At 42.2% G+C, this 24,509-nt stretch overlaps 1 protein-coding gene across 2 annotated transcripts in view; it reads left to right on the top strand.

Annotated features, from left to right (window-relative positions):
• The window catches only part of LDAH (lipid droplet associated hydrolase), a 118,410-nt gene extending 97,493 nt beyond the window's left edge, over positions 1–20,917 (top strand). For both annotated transcript variants that reach the window (XM_074153540.1, XM_074153541.1), the window contains 2 exons: positions 4,752–4,834; positions 17,626–20,917. In XM_074153540.1, the coding sequence (XP_074009641.1) occupies positions 4,752–4,834; positions 17,626–17,817 (275 nt within the window). In that variant the 3' untranslated portion in view covers positions 17,818–20,917. The remainder of the gene's footprint in view (positions 1–4,751; positions 4,835–17,625) is intronic.
• Positions 20,918–24,509: the final 3,592 nt, after the last annotated feature.

Genomic DNA, 24,509 nt, shown 5'->3' with positions numbered 1-24,509 from the left:
GGTTCATAGTTAATTGCATATGACATTAAAAAAGTACTTCCTTTTATTGTTTTGCATTTTAATGTATTATGCTGTAAGAGGGGGAAAAATAGTGCATGATGAAGTAACATTAACATTAAATGTACTTCTTTGACTGTTTTCAGCATCATTCTGTTTTGCAGTGTCCCGCAGAGGCTGTGACTGTCAGTATACACAGTTCTTCAGGTGTGGTTGTGTTATGTGATTTATAGAATGACATTGCAGAATTCTCTATCATCATCCTCCTATTATATACGAAACATAATTATGATTTTACTGGAATTTTGAGTAAATGTGCACAGTGAACAACAGTCATCTTAGGGGTCTCTGGGTTTCTGATTCCATTCCTTGCATTGATTTAAAAGCCTGCAAGGAAGAAGAATATTTTGGATTTTTTCCACATGTATGTTGCTTACCGTGTCTTCAGTTGAATCTCATTTGCTAGTACGTTGATTTTTTTCCTCTCTCCTCTTTAGGTCTCTCTCACATTTCTCACTGCCTGGTCCTCACAAACTGATTATTGTTGTGTCCTTTACAAATGTTAACAATAAACCTATTTATCCATTGACAAGACCATTAAGGAATAAGTTACCCATGACTTTAATATGAAGCTGGGCTATAATCTTGGGCCAGGATTCATCTCACTTCAGCATAGGCACTTAATTCAGTCTGGGATGCTACAGGTCTAAAGGCCTTATCACTGAAAAGAGAGTCATCTTGAGAGGTGACTTAACCCACCCCAAAAATGGTCAAATCACCAGGTGTGTTCAGTGATAATCACTGCTTACTCAAATGTATTGTGATAAATCTAGACCTTGTTCCTTGCTGCGATGAAAACTATCTAATCTAATCTAATCTAATCTAATCCAACCTAATCCTAATATTATTTATTTGCTTCCAGACAATTTCTCAACACATTACAACCTTTCATTTTACAGCTGTTTGGTTTCAACCAAAGTTTATTGTGTGAAATGTAGAAGAGAGCTTTTAGAAGACCAGTAGTTTTTGTCATCTGGTTGTGTTTATTGAAATGCTCAAGAAATTATAGATCAGTAAAATGCTATTTTCCTCTGTAAAATCAGTAGCAATTAGATGGTATTTTCTACTCCCCAAACCACTGGACAGGGAGATTCTTATGTAGCAGGATTTTTATCAGCTCAGCAATTCTGTATTTAAGATTCTTCAAAACTCTTAAATGTACCTTCTGGCCCTAATATGTTCTGTATTCTCAACTGTTGCTGCTTCTCAATACCTCACTACTCAAAGAGAAATCGTTGTTACTGCCAGAAAAAGTTTATAGAGAGCAGAAACCTCCTGAATGTTCTGAACAAGAAAGTTGCATGCAAAAAAAAAGGAAAATCATTTAGCTTCCAAACAGTGTAATTATCTTCTTTAGCCACTCCCTTAGCCTGTACAAATTCTGTTGTAGGCCTCTTGTTTCTGATATACTTAAGGAATATTTTATTGTTTATTTTTAAATCTTTTAATGTTTGTTCTTGGAAACCTACTTTTGCACTTTGCAATTTCCTCTTACTTAACGCCTGCTGAAGTTTAAGTTCCTGTTTATTGGCTTCCCTAGGATCACGTTTCCAAAATTTGAAGAATTTCTGTTTGGTTGAAATAGACTCTTGAACCTTGCCATTCATCCGGTTTAGCTTAATCCTGCCTTCCTGGTTCCCTTTCTTACACGACACACAAGCCTTCAGAGACAGTTCCTTTTAAAGTACTGTCCTTACTGCCTTTGCTGTCTTACAGTTTTACTTTTAGGATCTTTATGACTAAAGAACTTATGTTCTCTTTATGTTCACTAAGTCTGTGAATTCCATTTCGTGTCTTATTTTTTACTGCAAAAAAACACACAAGCAGCTCAGAAATACGAGCAGAACCCATCAAGAATGAGAGGTAGGACAGAGAAACCAGTAAGAGGGGAGAAGGGGAGCAGGGGAGTACTTACTGTTCCCGCTCTTGCTGTATGACTGAACTGGAGGTGGGGAGCTGCCTACAGAATCCCAGTAACGTTGGATGAACTGGTGGTATGTGTTAGGTTCTGCATGGATGGCCACCAGTATTTTCATCCACTGCTGGTGCTGCAAGGTAATGGCAAAAGTTCTGACTGCAGGTAGGCTATCCAAAGTGTCCTACTAACAGGAACCTTGTTCTGGAGTGGAAAATAGAAGGCCTGGCATACTGAAGTCCTCATATAATGGGTTGGGTACCAGTGGTGTTGCCACAGGTACTCTGCCAAATCCAGGCTCTTGCACTTAGTGCTTTGTGAAATATTGTAAATCCATAGTAAGCCACATCCGTCACCTGAAGGACCAGCACTGAGGGTAGCAAGGGCTGCTCTCCATGTTCTGCCTTTCCTTCTGACATGGAGCAGTGCTTTTGACAGACAGCTAGCTTCATTTATAGGTAGGAATTTTGAGCATTAAAGTCATTTTGTCACATTAGAAACAGGAATCAATCTGAAATTAAATACTTATGGAATTCCTCATTGTCTTTCATACCTCTTCTTTAAGGTTTTCCTAGATAATTTTTGAAGGTGTATTCTAAGGTATGTGTCCTTCTAAAAACAAAAGTGTATAATGCATCAGTGTTTGGAGCTGAATTGAGGAAATGAAGACCAATGTCAGGGCATGATCTTAACAATGCTGTAGATAGACAGACGTTTGCCAGCTGCAGCACAGGATTAGATGACTGGGTTGCTAGACACAAAACTGCACAGAGGAGAATAGGATGGGACCAGCAAATATTCTGGATTGTCTATATATAGTGTCACATCTGCAACCCTTTCGTCTTGTCTAGGAAAGGAAGAACTTGCACTAGCCACGTTCAGTGTTTGATTGAAAAAGACAGAGCTCTGCAGGCATAGAACTGAATTGCATCTTCTTCGGATGGCTCAGAAGTAGATACTACTTTCTAGGATTTTTATTTTTTTTTTTTTCACTTGAGAGCACTGGCTTTGTCTTTTAACATTTGATCTCTGGAGCCATCACTCATCTCTCTGGTGGCGTTCTGTTTCCTCAGAGAACTGCTGGAATTCAGCCAATTCCATGTTTTGGTCACCACCAAAGACCTATGTGATTGCCATTTCCTCTCCTATCACACGTTGTGAGAATGTATTACTCCTGTCTCAGAGCAGTATCAGATCCAACACTGTCATTAACTATTTGTGCACAAAACTTAATTGGTTCAGATTTAAAAGGTTGACAGAGTCTTTCCATTTTCTCCTGGTTTTCAGGAGAGGATTTAGTATTCTGGAATACTTTCAGTCATTCTAGGACCCAGAAATTGAAATGCGTTAAGGTATTTTAGCCATTCAGGCTCTTCCATTAGTTTTGCAAACTGGTAAGAAAGAAGAAGAATATTCCCCTTCATTCCCATGTATACGTTATGAATGTCTCTGTAATCCAACCAGCACAGAGGCTTCAGATTATGAGGACAGTAGAGGCTTGGCCATGTTATTGGCACAGTAAGCTGACTGGGCAGAAAAAAAAAGGGTAAAAGAAGTGCTAATTTTTTGGATAGTGATATCTGCACATTTCTTCAGTCCAGCACCAGTGTCACAAATGCATAGTCCCTACTAAAACTGGGTAAGTCTGGACACCATTTAGAGGACCTCTCACTCTCTGCAGACATAAAGCGACATTGATGGTCATGTAGCAACTCTTGATTCTGCGGTTGAATACATGAGGTTTATTCTAGCAGCAAAATTCGGAGTTTAACAGGTATGTGCTTGTGCAAAGCTGGGTTTTGGACTGTGCACTGAAATTTTTTGCCGAGTTCTGCAGGTTCTGTTGTAACAGAAGCCAGGCTAGGTGGACACAGCGGGATCCTTCCGTGTCAAAATGTTTAAATTTAAGAATAATTAGGCATCCAGGCAAACCACACCACTTTTCAGAAATGCTTCGTTCCCACTGCTGTCTAACATACATGGGACCTGCCAGAACTCAACACCTCATAAAATTAGACTGCTTTTAATTAGGTGTCCAAACGTTAGACTCAATCATTTATGTCTCTGAGACAGTATCTTGCAGACCAACTCACAGTAAACCGCACTGAGCCATTTTTAATACTTTACATTCCAGAAAGGTAAGGCTTAGACATTTGGTGTCCAGTCCTGTCCAGGTAAGTACCATCAATGTTATGCAGGACTGTAATTGTCAATGATAATTGTATTTGCCATTATTTTTATTATTTATTTTGAATATTTGAATGACTTGCATTTGATATGTCAGTAATACAATAATCTATTGATTAATAATGCCTTTTAGTGTATGCTTTGGATTGAAAAGCTTACTTTTGCAAACACTTCATGGGTGATTATCATGCTTAGAAGTGTGATTATCATGCTTACCTTTGCCTTTCTAAAAGCATGTAGTGAAAGCTGGTCATCAAAGTTCCTTCCCTGGTCAGTAGAGAGAAAGTCATCACCATGGACTGATTGAGAATTCTTTAAGATAGATGGGTAGAGTTACATTCTGAAGGTGTCTATCCCTTTCCATTAATTATGGAAGTAATTAATGGGGGGTGACTTAATTTAGTCAATATGCCTTTTTAACAATTCAGGCGAGATAAATTTTGCCCTTTCTGTCAGCAGGATTCTTTTCAGTGGGGCTGTCAAGATGATGACTGCTCTCGGTGCCTTACCTCTTTGTAGGCTTGGGCCCGTATTGTTTTTTTCTAAAAGACATGCTGTGTACTTACATTATTGCATGTTTCTTTTTCTGCAGCCAACATCCTGTATATGGCAAGCCAAGAAATGTTGAAGGTTGTGGAGAGAGACAGTACAACCATAAAGCAAAATTTAAAGAAGGTAACTATTTAATCCTCAGACTTTTCATCAAAAGCCCACGTTACATCCAGTTATATTTGTGCAAAACCAGAATTTCCACAGGCTTGATTCTGATTTTATGTTAGTGTCATTCCGTTGACTTTGGAGAAGCCATTAAAGGGGTCACCAACCATTAGAGTGCCATTGATCCACACTTTTGTAGATGTAGCATTCGCCACTGCCAGATGTAGTATCCCATCTGGTATGTTGTCCTTGGTGGAAGAGAAGCTGTGTGTGTTCTGACTAAGCCTGACATGTGGTTCCCAGTGAGACCAGTAGTTACCTGGGTTGTGATCAGACAGGCACATAGCCAGCCAGGACATGAGTGCAGGCTGTTTGACCAAATCCTCTGACTTTGCTGCTGGACAGGTGAAGCAGAACAGGTACCGTCTGTGTTGTGGGGTGTCAGTTTATATCATGGGATTCTGCAGACTTGATTTTTCCATGCATCAAAACATAATAGAGAGGAGTCAGCAAAATTAGTATTGCTCCACAGTTTCAGCCATTCAGCTGTAGTGTAAGAGAAAGATACCGAAAGTGCATTCCTCAGAGACTGGAGCTACTGCTATACAAGTAAATAAAGTAGTTTTGTGGACCTTTTTCCTGCACTGAACTTTCTTGTCTGTACGTATTTATTGTTGAAAGAGATCCTGGTACAGTTTTGATCTTGACCGATAGCAGTATCCCAGTCAATTCCCAGGCACAGTTCAGGGGCTGACACAGGCCAGGGACTGTTCCTAATTGGAGTTTTGATGTGGTCACCCTGTTTTGGAGGCTGAGAGAAATTAATAGTGTGGCCATGGTCAGGCAAGTCCAGATGGCTTACGAGCCAGAAAACTGTCACATTTAATAAACTACTATTGGTGGAGCCTCTGTGTGAGTAGATAATCAGTGTAACATATTATTCTACTGTGTCCCCTCCTTCCCTCCATTTTTTTGTATCATCCCCGTCTTTTTGCTGGAAGAATGATTCCAGCATTTGGCACTGGCAGAGATTTTCCTTGGAGAATGGAATTTTCTAGGACAGATGTCCTAGATCTCTGTAAGATTACTTTGTGCCTTGTAAATAGATATGGTACAAAGTTCACTTCATAAATCAGTCTTTCTTCTTTTGGCTGAAAATGGTTTTAGTTTTTACTTATCCCATTTGCCTTCTCTGCACTTTGAAAGGTATGTTCAGATGTTTCACTACTAGTTTTTTTAAAGGAGTTGAAATAGCACACGTGAACGAGGAACACTGCACTGCACTAGGCACGCCTGGTTATTCACGTTTTTACGCAGAGCGTTCAGAGTTTTCCCGCGCCTCAGAGGGAATCTCAGTGAAGAAACTGAAGGGCTGATCTTACAGACTGCAACTATTCTCATTGTCTTAAACAAAACTACCTATGGGTTGTTCCAAAGCCCAATTAATTCAAGGAAAATGGTTGATTTTACTGACCTAATCACCTCTCCAAGATCAGGGAGCCAAAGGGTCTGCCTGCTGCCTGAGGGAAAGGGAGCCGTGAGCCGAGGGTGACCCTGGCACAGGCAGCATCCTCACCATGCAGGGTCCAGCCCCACAGCACCCGAGTGGAGCAAGGTAACAGGGTCCATCAACAGTCCCAGACAAGGCAAAGCAATGAACCAGGTCCAGCATCCCTCCAGAGAATCCAGTCAGGAGCAAAAGGAGACAGGGCCAGAGACACGACTAGAGACAAGGCTATAACATGGGTCCAAAGTCCATCCAGGAGACGTGACCAAAGACACCTTCTTTATGAGGAAAGGCTGAGAGACCTGGGTCTATTTATCCTGGAGAAGAAAAGACTGAAAGGGGATCTCATCAATTCTTATAAATATCTAAAGGGTGGGTGTCAAGAGGATGGGGCCAGACTCTTTTCAGTGGTGCCTGGTGACAGGACAAGGGGCAACAGGCACAAGGTGGAACACAGGAAATTCTGTCTGAACATGAGGAAAAACTTCTTTACTTTGAGTGTGACAGAGCACTGGAACAGGCTGCCCAGAGAGTTTGTGGAGTTTCCTTCTTTGGAAATACTAAAAATCCGTCTAGATGTGTTCCTATCCAGCCTTCTCTGGGTGACCCTGCTTTGGCAGGGGGGTTGGACTAGATGATCTCCCAAGGTCCCTTCCAACCCCATATCATCCTGTGATTCTGTGATGTGACAGAAGGCAAACTGCAAGGTGGAACCCATCCAGGCGACAGGCTATGTACAATGTGGGTCCAGTCTCAGTCTGTGACACAGGGAAAGGGACCGGGCTGGAGACACACTCCTACAGTGTAGTCAGAGAGACAGAGACTAAAGGCAAAGGACAGAGATGGAGACCCTGGGCCCATGGGCAAGGAGGGTGGGTCGGGGTCCCAGGCGGGGCTGGTGAGGGCTGTTGGTGCCCTGAAACTGGGGGTAAGATTACAGGTTACCGTGTTAGTCAGGGTACAGAAGTGGAGAGTGTGCAGGAGCAGGACTTCAGGTGTTTTTGGAAATTTTAATCACAAGCACACGTGCTTGAAGTTAAGCATAAAATCTTCGTTGAATGAGAATGATAGTGGTGACAATCGGCTGCAGCTCCAGTGACTTCAGATGCTTCATATTACAAAAATACTTATTTTTTGTACTGAATGAAGGCCCAGAGCCAACAGTAAGAGTTTGCAGGTGTCCTAGTCTGCTTCATCTGTGCTTTTGTTGACTCTGTCAATCTACGCATGGCCTTGGCAGGCAGGAGCTTTTTTTAAACCTGTGTTGACTTTCTTTTATTGATTCTTCTATGTCCTCATACTTTCAAAGTGGCAAACATACTCAAGAAAACAAAAAGCTGAAGCGAACTCATAAGCAGTTGGGAAACTGAAGAAAAAGCAGGTCTAAAAATGAATTTAATGCTTCTCTTTTTCATCTTCTAGTAATTTCTGGGAATATAAGAATTAATGAAAAAATTTTGAGTTGGCATTATGTTAAATTTGAAGTGTATTGACAATAAAAATGGGCTTAACTTATAAAGGTTGGAAGTTTATAAAAACAGGAACTATAGTCCAAGTTGCTATAGAACTGGCAAGCTGTCACTTCAAAAAATTTATACTGTTTAGTAGTCGCTGTGATCATATGCTAAAAGCCAACCTTAACACCTGGCTTTGCCAGCTGCTGTGGAACAGAAAAGTTATTTCTGGACCTTATTTGCATTCTGTGATCTGAAGAAGAAAGAAGAAGAGACACTAAATTATTCCAATCTTTCCATGCCCAGGTTTAACTGTAATTATTACTAGTTAGGGACTAGGAGAAATTTTATCTCCAGACCCCAGATTCTTAGTCATAACAATGCTAATTGCACAGATTTATGTTGAAAGAATGGGAGCTGGAATATTGTTTGGATAATTAAGTGAGATATTTCACTTACAGTGTTCTAAAGACAGAAGTTGTGCACATGAAATAGCAGTGGAACTGTGTGGGCAGGATGGAGACCTGTCTTCTAACAAAGTAATAAACGATAAAGCATTTAAAATATTGGCTCTAAAGCTTTTAGTCTGGATCAAGCAGTACATGAATGTAGGCTTCTTTTTGCAATGACACAGGGAGTTGGGATAAATCACAAAATCCAGACAAATAAGGTAGGGCATACCGCTCTAAGATGTGCTCAGCTTTGATGGTTAATTATCATTAGCTGATGGTGTGTAAGCCAGCTGAGCTGTGTTCTTTCACTGCAATAACACCAACTCCCTTTCCTCACAGAAACTGGAGGCACAGATACTACTGCGCTAGAGGAAGTTTATTGTAATTGTTGCACAAAGGGAAGTGGGTGTAATTCCGTATTCTTAAAAGATGGGTCAGCATTGAGCATTGCAGAGCTTTAACAAATAGAATAAAGATTAAAAAAGGAAAGGGAAAATGGTTATGTTGGGCATTCACTAACATGCCTGGGGTGGACAATGATATTTCCATATAGAAGCTCTTAACTTTTTAAGTCTGCATCATGCCACATTCATTGCTTTATTTTGAGATGTAGCCTTATTGATTCTTTTTCTTTCAAGTAAGCTTATAAACCTGCTGCAAGCAAGAAGATACTGCATTAAATGGTAAAACTAGGATGCTTACAGAGGAAATTCTGTTTAAAAAAAAAATCACTCCTTTTATATTTATTGAGATATACTTTGTTCATTACTCCATGTGTAATACACAGTAGTCCTATTTTCAAGTGTAGGATCTGCTTCAAAGCCCATATAATCAATAGAAGAGCTCCCACAGACTTCAGGAAGTCTTGAATCAGTTTGGCACTGAACTTTCTGTCGTGGTTGATAATTTCTTAAGACCATAAATCATCTCCTCCAGCAGCTGAAAATCATGATTCTTTTGGTTACCACGTTAAAACAAAAAAGGTTTATATGCTCTTTGAGCTTAATTTTGCCAGTGGTCTGGTGTAGCAGATACATTGATTGTGGAAGGAAAAGGACAGGAAACATCTGAAGTAGAGATACAAAGATGAAAAAAAATCTCGTCTGAGAAGAATTATTTTTAATCAAATGGGGAAAAGTATAAACTGGAAGTTTTTGGACACATGAACCTATTTTCACTCAGATTGAGGAAGTCTGTATTGCGGGTGGCTTATAACCACCCATACATAGATGGTTAGGTGGGGGAGAAATTAATTTTCAAAAAGTTAAATGAATGAAGTATGTGTTTACTACTTCCTGCTTATTTCAACGGTGTATTTAGAATTTAAAGTAATACAAGTTTATATCACACTAGTAATGCCACAGAAAATGTATTTTCCAACAGTATCAACTAAACAGTAATATGCAGAGATTCAGAGTAAAAATTGCAAAAATGTAGTATTTCCTTTAAAGAGAAAAGTGCTAGGTTTTTTTTTCAAAAAAATATCTTTGCTAGAGAAAATTTTTGAAACGGAGCAACCAAGAACTATTTTGACCCCTGAAGAGGCTGGTTTGCCCAGTGTTTTGTTGCCCAGTGTTTTGTTCGACATCCACAGGGGTTTAGTAATTATTCCCAGTGAGAGGAGCATGATCTGAAGATAAGTAGTTAAAACAATACTACAAATACTCTGCCTGCCCGCAGCCTGAGTGAGTTGCTTGTCTACATTTGTGAAAAACCTTCCAAACGCTCTTTCTGAATAGGTGCAAAGTGGTCTCTTGAGCCAAGAACACCTCTTTTTTGGCTGGTCTCACATCCTTTTTGGCCTGCGCTCCCTGGAGGTGCAGAGTTGAAGTTGGGGAAGTTACACATGTGCTTGGGGAATTTGGTGCCTGTGTCATTTAACTACCAGGACCCTTTGAAGCACCCAAAATGCCGAATCAGGGATCAGCAGTTTCTCTCCTGGGTGGAAAAGGATCCCAGTGAGCATTCAGAAAGTTCAGTGTACCACAGTATACTTATCTGTGATATTTCACTTTTTCTGTAACTGAGCTCCTGTTACCGTTGTTCGTGCTGTGTGGTATTCTAATAAAGAAGCGATGACATGAATTTCCAGGATTTTGGAGACGGGTGTGAGGTATGTGCTACACACAAGGAGCAAAGACAGCAGTATTTCCCCAGCCTTCTGAAGTGTACTTATGAAGTTGCTGCCCACCCTTTACTACCTCTTAATCGCTTACTGTCCCTCCCTCTGCCACAGAGCTCATGGCACGGCAGTGAACAGAATTGCCATTTACAGCCAGATGCTGATGCTGCTGTTCCAAGAGAGATCTGACTGATTCACCTTAGATAAAGTCCCACTGAATGTAGAGAGTGTCAGGCAGATATTCAGAGGGAAATACTGTTTGCAGCAAATATGGTTGGGAGAATCTGGCCCAGTAATAGTATTGCTTAAATAGCGGTTTCAGGTCTGTTTGTTTTTATTTTGGTGTTTATACAGACTTGACTTCTGAAATATTCATGTTCCTGACACATCTAAATATGTACCCTCAGAATGCTTTCAAGTCTTTAAAAGTAACATAGATAGTATAAATAAGTTAATCACCCTGGTTTGTTGATAAATCCTGTGCATCCTTTTTAAAAGCCCATTTTTATTTTGCATTGAGTTTGACCCTTCCTTATCTGGGAGAAAGTGGAAATGGAAGTGGCCTCGCATGATCTCTTGGGTCTACGTGCAGAGCCGGCAGTAGTGTGGCTAATAAACTGCAGCAAAGTTAAAGAGAAGCCCTTTCCCCTTCCTCAGTTTACCAGATTTCCAGTTAACACTGACAAAGGCATGAAACCAGGGAGCCTGCACCCTGCCTGTTTGGTGGAACACCGTACCTGACACCGGGGAGAGGAGTGAATCACATGCAAAGTAGCTACTATGTCTGGCTGTGTCTCGGGGTTTGCATCTTAATTTCTCCAAGACCAAAATGTTTCTCCACTCCCTTTCCAGGCAGGGAAGCTAGTTTTGTTTATTATTTGCGTTGGTTTAACAAACTCGCCACGTTCCTTATGTTAAATAAAATCACCACAAATACTTGAACTACCCATTCCACCCTTACTACAACCCCTACAGGTTAGTATTCAAAAATAGCATCGCGTACCCCAGATTGTCAACTATCTCTTCTCAAAACGGTCCAGCAGAAAAAGTTTGGCTTCGTACTGCCCTTGGAAAGTTGAGAAATCCCAGTTCTGGTAAAACAAGCTGAGAAGCAAGTTCCAAAGACCTTGCCATCAAACTGGCTGATCTCAACCACGGCAGGATCACAAGGGGAGAGAGATGGTGTCTCGGAGAACCAGATCCCGAAGCATTTCGGGCTTTGTAGGGCAACGCCAGCTCTATGAATTCTTCCCAGAAGCTGATTAGTAAAGCCAAAATACAACTGAAGCGAGTCCAAAAAAAAAAAAAGCACGTACCAAACCAGTTTGTTCCCATGTCGTTTATGCTATTCTTTTGGCAGGATAAGGTGGAGACGCTTTCATAATTCCAGAGAAGCTAAGTCATTTTCTATAAACCTTGATTGAAACTAAAATTAATTCCGGGCTGATGCCTTTTTAACTAGTTTTCATCCAAAAGCAAGTGCAACTATCCACAGTTACTGTTGGGAGATGTCGCCCGGAGAGAAGCTGCTGTCTCATCCAGGAGATGCATGTGGGAGTAACACTGGTAAAAGTGAATGGATTGGAGAGAAGGATTGAAGTGAGGACACTGGTACAGTCTTGCTCGCCGTTCCACAAGCGCCGCCAGTTTATATCCACAGAGATCAGTCCTTCCCTCTTTGCCATCAGCTGCAGTGCTGCCTGCCCATGTCATAAGATCCAAAAGTTGTTACAACATATACCAAATTCCAGAGAGAGTGAGGAGACTCAGTTAATATTTTTTAATTTTTTGGATTTTTTTCAGTGTTCACCTATGACAGCTACAGAAGAGGCATAAAAGAAATCTCTCTGTAATTTATACTTCTGCGAACTGTCGTAAAACAAGTGCCAATGGAGTCAACTGCAGGAAATCTTTATTATTTTCTTAGAAACTCTTTAAAATGTAAACATCCTGTTGATACAAATCTCAGATTCTCCTAATGTTTACTTAGCAGCTGCCATCATTGTGCAGTGTCTGCGTACACATACCATATTCCAGGGTACTGGGCTGACAGAGCCCCATTCTGATTTTACAGAAGATTTTATAGAAGCTAAGACTGAAAATACTCCAGAGCAATTAGTGGTAAAACAGCCTACGAGAACATTGCTGTTATTTTAAAACTATATGAAACTTAGAAATTGCATAACTATTTCAAACACAGTATTGAAATGGCCGGCAAAGATAACGCACATCCCCGTTACTCTGCCCTCATTGTCACATCCTTAAAGAGGACTTGTTTTAGGCACTCAGAACAAGCAAGGTATTGCATCAGGGATCATCTAAAGTCCTTGTCATGTCCAGTGGTAGCTGCCATTTCCTTTCCAAGTCAGGAATACCTGGAAGTCTCAGCATTGAATATTGCAAAAGAGTAAATTATAATCCACTCAGCCTCATGGCAGAAGAGTTGCAAAATGCAAATATTGAAAATCTTAAGCCTAGAAGAAAAATAGAAAGAACCTTCTATTTACTGTTTTGTAAATCTGTTTATTTTTAAGCTAGTCCCATTATTTTGGGGGCCTGACTCACCATTTTTGAATGCTTAGGTTGGCAGCAGCTTTCCATGGCTGGTGCGGTGGTTGTGCTGACTCAGGATGTCTTTACAGTCCACAGGAAAATATGTACTTTACAGATCCGTGCAAATCATATAGTGCACGCCAGTGTTTCCTACCATTAATGAAGATCCCATGTGGTTCTGGTTACACATGGTTCGTTAATTATGCCTGCCTGTGTGCTGCAATAGCAAAGCTCCTGGTGTTAAAATGAAGATGAGAACATTTGGATTCTGGAAACCTCTGTTTAAATATGTCTAAAAAGAATCCGTCTTAATGTATTTGGAAAATAGGTAGCATCCTATAGACATCCATCGGATGTGTTTAAGAGACGTTTAGATGTGGTGTTGGGGGATATGGTGTAGGGGAGAACTTTGTAGAGTAGGGTAGATGGTTGGACTCGGTGATCCCAAGGGTCTCTTCCAACCTAGACGATTCTATGATTCTATGATCTGTGTATTTTGTGGCTGTGTGTGACATAGGCAAAGAGCACAGACATTTTGTCATTCAAAGGGAGACCCTCAACGCCACAAATGACGGTGAAGTATCTGTCAGGTTTCATAAGCCCTGTACTACCATCTGGATCACTGAAAATTTACACCTTAATTGCAATCCTCCTTTTAGATCTTATTGCACGATCCTTTAATAGAGAAGCATTTGGAAACAATTCTGAATTCTGTTGGCAGTTTGTAATTAAGAAACATTTAAGTTATAGATTTGCAGGCACGTGCACGTAGACACACACAATGCACACACCAATAACTGCACACGAAATAAGCAGACAAAATAAGTGCAGCATCAAATAAAGTTCCCCATGTCTTTAAGTTATAAAACAGTTCTTAGTTAGTTGGCTATAATGTACCCAAACTTTAATTGCATATAGAATCAGAATAGTTTGGGTTGGAAGGAACCTTTAAAGGTTGTCTAGTCCAACCCCCCTGCAATGAGCAGGGACATCTCCAGCTACATCGGGTTTCTCAGAGCCCCATCCAACCTGACCTTGAGTGTTTCCAGGGATGGGGCATCTACCACCCCTCTGGGCAACCTGGGCCAGTGTTTCACCACCCCCATTGTAAAAGATTTTTTCCTTGTATCTAGTCTAAATCTACCCTCTTTTAGTTTAAAACCATTGCCCCTTTTCCTATCGCTGCAGGCCCTGCTAAAAAGTTTGTCCCCATCTTTCCTGTAGGCCTCCCTTTAAGTCCATGAAGGCTGCAATGAGGTCTCCCTGGAGCCTTCTCCAGGGCTGAACACCCCCAGTGTGACACCCAGCAGGAAGCTGTCCCGTGTTCCTCTGGCCAGAAGCTGACACTGCTGATTCTCTCACTTACACCGTTACCTTAAGGGACAGAGCCCTAAGGCAGCAGATCTAGAGGTGCGAACACTGTTGCCAATACATGTAGGTGCCACATGTAAAATACCTGGTTTTTGGATTACCTCCTTGAAGTCTGGCACACTCTGCTAAAACCGGTTGACATTGCATTACCAGGCATTTCAAAGTTAGGTAGCACGGCTCTTAATTCAGATGCCTTTTACGTATGCATGAAGAGGTGCTCTTTCATTAAAACATCCCTTTTCCTTTTTTCTCTTTCATTAAGCAAGAGATCTGTGTAACGAAGGAGGCCACAGGGTGCAGAGCTCCTACCTCATTTGTGACAGAAGCAGTAAAATGCCTGTTGAAAGAAACAGGGAACTATATGAAGTAAAACTGGATAGCTTCATGGTAAAGGGCACCTAAACTTCCCATCCAAGAACGGGCTGTTGCTGAAGTCATTAATATTTTTCATACGTGGTCACAGTTTGTCCTCACTTCTCCGAGTATCTCATGTAACAGGTGATAGGAGGAAAGACAAGAGGAAATGGCCTCAAGTTGCGCCAGGGGAGGTTTAGATTGGATATTAGGAAAAATTTCTTCACCGGAAGGGTTGTCAAGCATTGGAACAGGCTGCCCAGGGGAGTGGTGGAGTCGCCATCCCTGGAGGTGTTTAAAAGACGTGTAGATGTGGTGCTGAGGGACATGGGTTAGTGGTAACTTGGCAGTGCTAGATTAATGGTTGGAATCGATGATCTTAAACGTCTCTTCCAACCAAAACGATTCTATGATTCTATGATTCAAGACCTTGAAATCTGTTTTACAGATAAATAGCGAGCGTTTCAGAGCACCTGCAAATGAAGTCCAGGAGTGCTATCCTTTGAGCACAGTCAATACTGTGTAATGCTACACACACTGGAAAACCAGCTCTAGGTGTTTCAGACTACACTATGTACTTTCAAATTAATGGATGTAGTTTGACATTAATTTCTGTGCTCCCCATCTGCAAAATGGAGATAAAAATGACCACTAAGGTGTTGCAAACCTAAATGAATAAATGTGATCATGCAAATCCCACAGTGGTGTATGCCAGAGGAATGCACATAAGAAAATAAATTCTGTCTGTAAACCATGAAATATGTAATAAATAAATCCTCAGACCACACACAGAATTAAAAACGCAAAGTACTATCAAATAGCAGCTCATCAGCTGAACGTCATCCTGTCAGTAGATTGAATGAGTCAAGGATCCTTTGGATCGTGCAATGAAAGATTAAACTGTAACGCATATATACCAGGGGCAAGCTGAGAATGCACATTAATCTTTTGTTCAGGCATTTCCAAATCTGTGAGTTCTCAAGTTTACAACCCTACCTGGAGAACAGCCCATTTTGCAGTTCATGCAGACTAAGCCAAGTATTTTATCCACCTTTGTAAGTGTAAATGACTTTTCATCTTTTTCTAAATGATCATGTGATGAGACTCTAGGACCAGCCTATCAAAATATCTGATGATTTCAAGGACTACTCCATTAAACTAGAGTGGCTCCATTTCTTTTTTTTCTCAGTTTCATAATCTTTATTTTTGTATCTGTTGGTAACGGGGCCCGGGGTTAAACATAATTCGGTCAGACGTTTGGCTTTCATAAAGCCTGAATGCAGCTGGCCATTTTACGTTGGCTTTTTTGAAGAATTTTTGCTAGCGTGACATCCTGTGATTTATGAATCGAAGGCAAGATCAAAAGAAATTTGCTGCTAAAGCAAACGACGTACCTTGTTTCCAGCAATTACTGAGTGACAAAAGATGTTTGTTAACACGGAATGGTTTGTGTTCTATGTTCTGCATATCCATAGAGGTGTAACTTGGGTTGGTGTCTGTGGAACTCAGATATTGTATTTTGGATACAGGCAATAGGCAGTAATGTCCAGGATTTGGGTACGCTTCAAGAAGAGAAAAGCGAGTTAGACAAAAACTTGTAACATTTTGTGAAATGCAGTCTGGGCTCTTAGCCCACCTCTGCCCCAGTGGGTGCATTTATTTATATTCCACATGGCTACAAAAATGATGGAATTGAAGATTTTTGTGATGAAAGGAAAACTTCTTGTCCCCTAATTTATGTTAGCATTGCTCAGTTATTCACTGAAGTACAGAAACGAAATACGAAACAAATGAGAGTAATGGGACTGGGCCAAGCTGTGTGAGTGATATGTTGAGCAATGAACATCCTTCTGGTACCTGCATTCAAACATTTTATTATAGAGTCCTCGTCATTAATCTTGTTCCTGTGTGGTTTTAAATCTGTAGATTTTTACTCTCTCCCAGACAACCACTCTCCCTTAAATTACTTTTTTTGGAAATTGAAAAGCATTGCTGTAGCATGCAAAGTTGAGATGAAAATGGGAGAAAATGTTGACTTCAGAAGGAGTGGCATTTGGTGTTTCTAACGGAGAAAAGACACTTCATTGAGTATGACATTAGCCTGGCATTTGGGACCTTTGTGTTCAGGTGGATCTTGTAGCACCTGCTTCATGTATGTCATTGAGCAAGGTTATTAGGGCAAGATCAAAACAAAATGGACTTTCGTAGAATTTTATTTCCGCATTACAACCCAAAAGAAAACACTCATCAGTCTCTGGGAGGTGCCTGTGCTCTACACGGGCAGCACTTCACAAAAAAAGTGTTGCTTCTGAGAATGACCATAATTGCCATTATTCTGACATTATTCTGAGCCAATCACCTCTGGTTTACATTTGACACCAAGGTGAAGAAGAACAGGTGCTCCTCCACGTAAGGCCCCGGCCGGGCAGATGCTTTGAGGTCACACCGGACAGATGCCAGTGAGACTGAGCTACTCCAAAATGTAGAAGAACCTCCTGCTTCTCTTAGTTTATAGCCAGAAGAAAAACGTAACGGTTGGTCCCTTCAGCTGGGACATAGCATCAAGTTAACTGGTATTTTTGCTATTTGACTAACGAGCTAGAAAGCTAACATAGAAAACAGCTAATAGCTAGGGAAAACGCAGAAGCTTGCCTGGATAGGGGTGGACTTCATGGACAACTAGATGTTTGGATCCATAATAACAAATTTCTTAAGACAGCCAGATGTTCATCAGCAGATCTCTGTTTTCAGAGTTAAGCCCATATCGTTCTCCACAGTTTTACAGGTGAGGAAACTGAGTCAAAAAACATTTAACTGGCTTAATCATAATTGCAGACTTGGAAACAACCAAGAACTACCAATATGCTGTTCCTCACAGTATATGTTGGGTAATGATGCATCACTTATTTCCAAATAATTCAGTGTTCTTTGTTTGGATACTGGTTGCCTCATCAATAACTTCTCAAATTAATGATTTGCTATGCTTTCATTTCTAGCTGATTTTTTACTACGGAACGGGAGACAGCTGGTGTCCACAGCACTACTACGATGAGATCAAACTGGATTTTCCAGACGGAGACATTCGACTTTGTGAGAAAGGGCTCCGCCACGCCTTTGTGCTGGATGCCAGCAAGGAGATGGCTGCCATGATCACAGACTGGTTACAGGATGATCTGACCAAATTATAAACACAAATTCAGTGATTAACAAGAAAATGATGTAATTATTTTGTGAACGTGTAATTTTTTTGTGAGAAAGTCTGTCCTATTTTTTTCTGTTTATTATAGATTATGGCTTGTTTTCTACTGAGATGTTTTAGAGAAAGTTAAAGAGAGATGGCTGGTCCAAATTATAGTTTTATTGATCGAATGGTGATGTACCTTCGTCCTGTGTCTTCAGGACTCTGCAGGAGTTGGCAGAGGGTGGAATATTTATTGTCTGCTCCCATTCTAGACTACACTGATACTAGATTCACTGGCCGCAAGTGTACCTGAGATACTACCGCCTCGCTTACCTGCTGGAGAACAGTCAGGGAGGGGTTTGGGGCAGCCCAGCTGGCCTGATTTGGAAATACCAGGCTACTCTGTAGGGATAAAAATCCCCCAGTGGATGGATCCTGGCACTGGATCCGGGTAGGCTGCGAAAGGCCTGACCCTCTCCTCATGTCCCGTCCGTCCATGTAACCCTGGTGCATGGACCCAAAACAGCCCAAGGCCCCAGGACAACTGTAAGGTTGTCTTCTCCAGGTCAGATGGGGTTGGTAGTCAATCAGAGGTCAGGCTGAGCTCGGGATGAGTACAAGGGAGATGTGTGGACGAGGTGTGCAGTTTCTCCAAGTCTCAGAATTAGGACTCCGCAGGGTATTAAAAATACCATAAGGCAACCATGGCTGCTCGGGGAGGGAATACATACGGAGCTCTTCTCTGAAGCACGGCCAAGTGTTTCATTTTTCGATTGACTGTAGAGAAGGTAAAGAATGCTGGTCAAAAGTGCTGCTATTAAAAGGTTAAAATGGATTGCAGAATCTATATATAACTACTTATAGGTGGCCTAGATCTTCTAATGAAGCCTATGGGAACAGTGCTTGCTCAGCAACTTTAAAGAATTAAACCAGTCTCAATGCATACCTAAATTTCAGTTCTTTGCACTAAGGACTGAAGAATGAAATTTTCTGCCAAGCCACAAATTAGATAAGTTCGCTGTGAGAAAATGGCTATTACTCTGCCATGGTTGCACCCGTGAAATGGCATGGAATGTTACTATTGAGAAGCAGATCCTTGCTATAGCACGTTGCTGACAAGTCCACTGTTCCTCCCGTTTGTTCATTCCTCTCCTTTGCGGATAGCAAAAAAAAAAAAAAAAAAAAACAAACCAGAAAAAAACATCCTACCATTCGTGCTAACAGCAGAAGTTACAGGCGATAGCTGGAAATGAAAATAATGTAAGTGAGGGGAACAGAGCCAGATGGAATCAGGAAAAGCTTTCTAGCCATGAACCTGTGGAATGGTCACCCTGTGGAGTTCATAGAGACATTTATAAATAAACAAAACACTAAAGACCATAGTCAGGGGAAGTCCTGCCCTTGCAAACAGATGAATTTAGACGATGCGCTGGGTATCTTAATGTACATGATTTATTACCAGATTTAATGTGGTGCTAGTGAGAACGGCACTGGGGAATGCTCTCTGTGATGCAGAAAGACCAATTAGTTCCTTACTTTTCTTACACAATTATATACACACCTTCCGCTTCTCTCTAAATCCCCCTTGAATTTTTCACTAATGTTTAGAGCAATTTGTAATAGAGTTCCTTTTCTGGATATTTTGGACTAGTTTTCAAACCTGCAGACAGACAGTGGATTTAAGTGACCTTCTTTGCATCAGAAACTGGTTCAGCTTTTGAGACTAGCCAGTGGATTTTCAGATTACACTGCCGCAGGACGAAACAGCTGCCGGATGCTCGAGGCAGAAGTGTTGAGACCGCGGTTGCAGCAACGCGGGAAGGAACCAGGCGCGTTCAAAGCGAAGGGACCGTCCCCGTGCAACCGATTCCGTTCATCGGAGAGTCATGGGACTTTCCTTCTTTCTACAGGGCCGTATTCAGTCGTGATCAAAACACTTCTCGTGCTCACTTTAGAAATCCATCGTTGTGTGTGTCTGTGTGTGTTTAAGCAGCCCCCAGATGTTGCCAAGAGTTCCCGTTGGGTGGCCTCATGGCAGACGCTGAAGGCATCTGTTGGCCTAGGTGCTCCCTGGGGCAGAGTGAAGGGGTGTGTGTTCACATACCTTGAGAGAGAGAGAGAGAGAGATATATGTACACGTATATATATATATATACATATGCACATGTCTGTATGTTAGCAACATAAAAAAACACAGTTCACTTGATTGTTTTGGTTCACACGTCGATCTGGTTGAACAAAACTGTTGTTCTTCAACAGTATCTGGAATCGGGTCATTGAGCAAAGGACTCGGTTTGTAAAAGTTCAGCTGTTGTAGTGGATCTCCTGAGGACAGGAAAAACCTTGCGTTAACCAAAGATGACAAGCAGCTATTAAAGCCTGGGAACTGAAGCACCTACGAGAAGCAGTTGTTTACAGTGCATTATTCGTATACTTTGTATGAGGAATTAATTTAGCAATACTTGTACTTGACTCGTGTATGCCTTTTATACAAACGTTAATCCGTTATAATAAATCCTACTGACTGCATTAAGACCTAAACTGAGATGAGATCTGGTCGGCGATGACCGTATCTACTGCAGGATAACGCCTTACGATTTTCTTAAATGGATTTTCTCTAAGGTTATCAAAACCAGATTGATTCGATCGCCACCTTCCTCCTAGCAGCTCTTACCGTAAGGCTGAGATCTGAAAATTTGCTACTCTGTTCATTGCACAAAAGCGCGGGTCTGGTTTTCACGGCTGTATTTCCTGAGAGGAGCGGATCCCACACAGTGAGGATCCGGCTCCCCCGAAGCCCGTAGTGTTCCCCGGGATCCCAGGCAAAGAGCCTCAAAAGTGCTCGTGGTCCAAATGTGCCAACTTACCCTGAAAACGCGGTGTGGTCTTGCCTATTTTAGACTATTTGAGAGTTCTTGGGAAACCTGTCGCAAAGGAATTGACTGTTTGCGGTAGCACCTAATCTCTGTCGTTCGCATTTGTGCTTAATCCTCACCGGGCGACTAATCCCGCTGGTTTCAGTGACTTCGACTCATGTTCAAGTGTTTCGCCAGATCGATACCTTTTATGAAAAAGCACACGACTCCAATAACAAAAATAAAGACACTTATGGTAAAATATAACTGGATTCTTTATTTTGATAACTTGTTTAGACTTCGTTCACCTTCTTCATTACTTCATGCGTACAAAGTTTACAAAAATACTTGCCAGACCCCAAATTTCACATGCGATGTAGACATCTGCTAAGTGCGCAGAAAATCAGTGGGTGGCAGGCACCTGACTCGAGCGTTTTCATCCAGAGCCACTCCAAAATAACCAATGCTTGTTTCCCCTTGCTCCCTCCAGCTCCGTGTTTGCTGCTGGGAATGAGCTATAGAGTGTGTGGATGAGGGAAGTTCGTCCCTTCAGGAAGGTTGATGAGTGCTTGCCCAGTGTTTATGGTGAAGAATTTGGAGTTGGACTCCAAGCTAAACACCGGTTTCTTGACTCAGAGGAGGCAGATTGCGTACACGAGCCACAACAGATAATCTCTTCCCTGCAGTTGAGGTCATTTACGTATTTATTTTACAGAAGAGGGGTTTATACGTGCGTCCACTCCCCGTCCCTTTCTTTGGTCTAGCTAATTGCCAGGAAAACCTTGAAACAAGATGTTCAACGTTAGCGTTGTTAATAAAGTCACTCAAACTATTACTGGGTTTGGATAAACTCACTAGACCCAGGAGACTTGTTTTACTCTGTGTCACAGGTCACACTCAGACTCCCAACTACAATGGCTTCCTGAGGCTCTTCGCTCGCCGGCAAACGTTCTCTTTCCTGGCAGATTTGCAAAATAAGAACCCAGAGAGCTTTTGTGAGTGACCGGGAGCTATTAAAGCGGTGTATATTTCTGGAAGAGCTGATGGGGTTTGAGCGCGAGCAGCAGATAGAGCGGCTGCCAGAAGCATCGCTGCTCTCGGCAGCCTCACGCCAAAGTTAGGAGAGGGGGTAACGCGCCTGCGCAGAGGGGACAGGCGGGCAGAGATTTAGTTAAAGGCTGTTTTAGGAAAAACCCTAGTCTGTTTACTGTCAGCTTAAGCCCTTGAAAACGGTGCTTAAGCTGATATTAAACGGCCTAGGTTTTCCCGTTCCGCCTATGGCAGGAACCTGCTTGCGGGAAAGTAGGTTGTGTTGTGGAAAGCAATTTGCGGCTGCCAATAAACTGCAGAACGTCGTTTAAACCGTCCGACTCGCTCTGCATCTGGCCGCGGAGTTCGCCAGTCGGACACTCGGAGGAGGACCTTTTTTTTGCCATCCCGTTTGAAGCAATTCACGATGAGGGAATTGCCCCCACTCTCCCAGTTTATGAGCATCTTCAACAAACTCACCTTAAAGCCCCCACGCGCTAAAATACGCTGTGCTTCGTGTACTAAGAGAAATTGTTGTGTACGAAAATGAGATGGCGTGAAATTGGGAAAAACAGGCTTTCCCAGCATCGGGACTCCATGACGGCTTTGCCCTAACAGGCGCCCTTAGATTTTTATAAGGATCCAGCTGTTCCAATCTAACTTGTTAGAAACAGGAATACCGTTTACAGAATATAAATGTTTGGAAGTGTTAACATCATCCGCTGTCATCATGCAGGGGGTACAGCTCATCAGGTTTTATTAGGAAGGAACCTGTATTTTCACCCACAAAAAGGATTTTAAGCATCCGGGGTGAAAAGGAGCGTGCAAGTCCAATTGCAGCCCCAGTCCAGCCCCAGTGAAGTCAATAGGATTGTACACAGGCTGAGGGAGACCCACGTGATCGATTGACGGGGACTAGGACAACAGAAGTGACAGGACAAAGAAAGAGCTTCAGTATCAAAGTATGGCCTGCAAAGCAGGAGTTTCCTTTTATCCTCGTATTCCTACCTATTTGCACCAAAATAGGACAGTCCAACATAGCAGGATTCCTGTGGAATTAGCACTTTGTGACGAGGATTTAAGTTTTCATAGTAATGAAACCATACCCACCTAGTATCGGTTCCTGAAAAGAAGATGACATTTTCATGCTGGAATACTTTGGGACTGCAGTTTTGCCTGACAGCGACCACGTGTCCCAGCGGTGTCCCCAGCTATGTCCTGAACCGGTCTGCATTACAGAAAACCACGTGGGATGGTACACGAGAGGCTTCGGGTTAAGCGTCAGGCAGATGCTACAGCCTGGTCCAAAACCTACTGAAGTCAATGTGTACGTTAAAATTAACTTCATTAGACTTTGGATTAGGTGCTAAGAGGAAAACGGGTGCTCCAAGCAAAATAGACCTGGCTCACCTGACTCGCGCCCAATTCATAAAGAAATGCTCCCAAAAAAGATGTCTAAATTACTTGTCTGGTCTAACTTAGGTATCTAAATGTAGGGGTACCAGATCTCCCTCTGGAGGTCCTGGCAGGCACCAACTAAATTTTAACTACATAAGGGACTTAGGAATTTGCTTTAGGGTTAAGTCACCAGGTGCCCAAGTCAGACTGTGTCCTGCTTTAGCGATGCTCTGCTTTTTCTTCCATTGTATCATTCCTTGGGCATCCCACCTGTCTTTCCTGTGCCTCAGATTTCTCCCAAATAGAAACCGACCGTGGCAGTGCTTGGTTTTCTGAGCGTACAGGAGGATTAACTGGTGTCAATCACACGAGTGTCTGAAGTGCTACGTTAGTGCGATGGACTAAAAACCTGTCTCCACTCAACGCAAACCTGCCACCCCCTCTGATTTCAGTGAAGACATGACAGGACTCCTCTGAATAACCCTTTGCTCTCGACCTTCAATGTCTTGTTGAAAATAACTTGTTAAAACTTTCCTGGAAAACTGCACACAGAGTGGGCTGGGGGGGGGGACATGGTGGCAAATGCCAAATGGCTCCCTCCCCGCGCCTACCTGGAGAGTGCCCCTTGGCCAATGTGACTGTAAATGAGCACATGAGGATGCGGGATACGGCCCAAAAGGTAGCTTGTGCTTGGTACATCAGTCCATGTGCCACTGGGAATAGAAATCTCCACGCCTCGCTCCAGCTGAGCCACGTGTGTGCTCAAGATGAAGGGACGGCCTAGAAAATACCAGTGTTGTAAGAATTAATTTTTCAGTCCTTCAGGCAAACCTCGCCTGGCAGTTCTCCATGCGTCTCTCCTGGGTCTTCAAACCTGAGGTTGCTCTGCTGTGACTGAAACACATACCTGATGCCGTGAAGACTTCTTCTGTGCTTCCAAACGTGCCCTACTCCACACCTGCATGTTCACAGTATTGTATGCAGCCAGGACGGAGCAGAGGCAGATTTAACCCTATTACCTCCCCTCCCTGTCTCCAAGGCACTTTATCATAGAATCATAGAATCACAGAATGGTTTGGGTTGGAAGGGACCTTAAAGATCATCGAGTTCCAACCCCCTGCCATGGGCAGGGACGCCTCCCACTAGAGCAGGTCGCTCAAAGCCCCATCCAGCCTGGCCTTGAACACCTCCAGGGATGGGGCATCCACAGCTTCTCTGGGCAACCTGTTCCAGTGTCTCACCACCCTCACAGTAAAGAATTTCTTCCTGATATCTAATCTAAATCTCCCCTTTTTTAGTTTAAAACCATTACCCTTTGTCCTGTCACTACTTTGGTGATGTCCTTTGCAGGAGCAAATGCTAAAGCAACTCACTCTCCCTGAGACTTCTGATTTTGCAACTGTAATGTCCTAGTGAA

This window comes from Numenius arquata, chromosome 9 (assembly GCF_964106895.1).
Source record: "Numenius arquata chromosome 9, bNumArq3.hap1.1, whole genome shotgun sequence".
Taxonomy (NCBI): domain Eukaryota; kingdom Metazoa; phylum Chordata; class Aves; order Charadriiformes; family Scolopacidae; genus Numenius; species Numenius arquata.
Note: the sequence above shows the minus strand (reverse complement) of the source record. Positions and strands in the feature narration are given on the sequence as shown.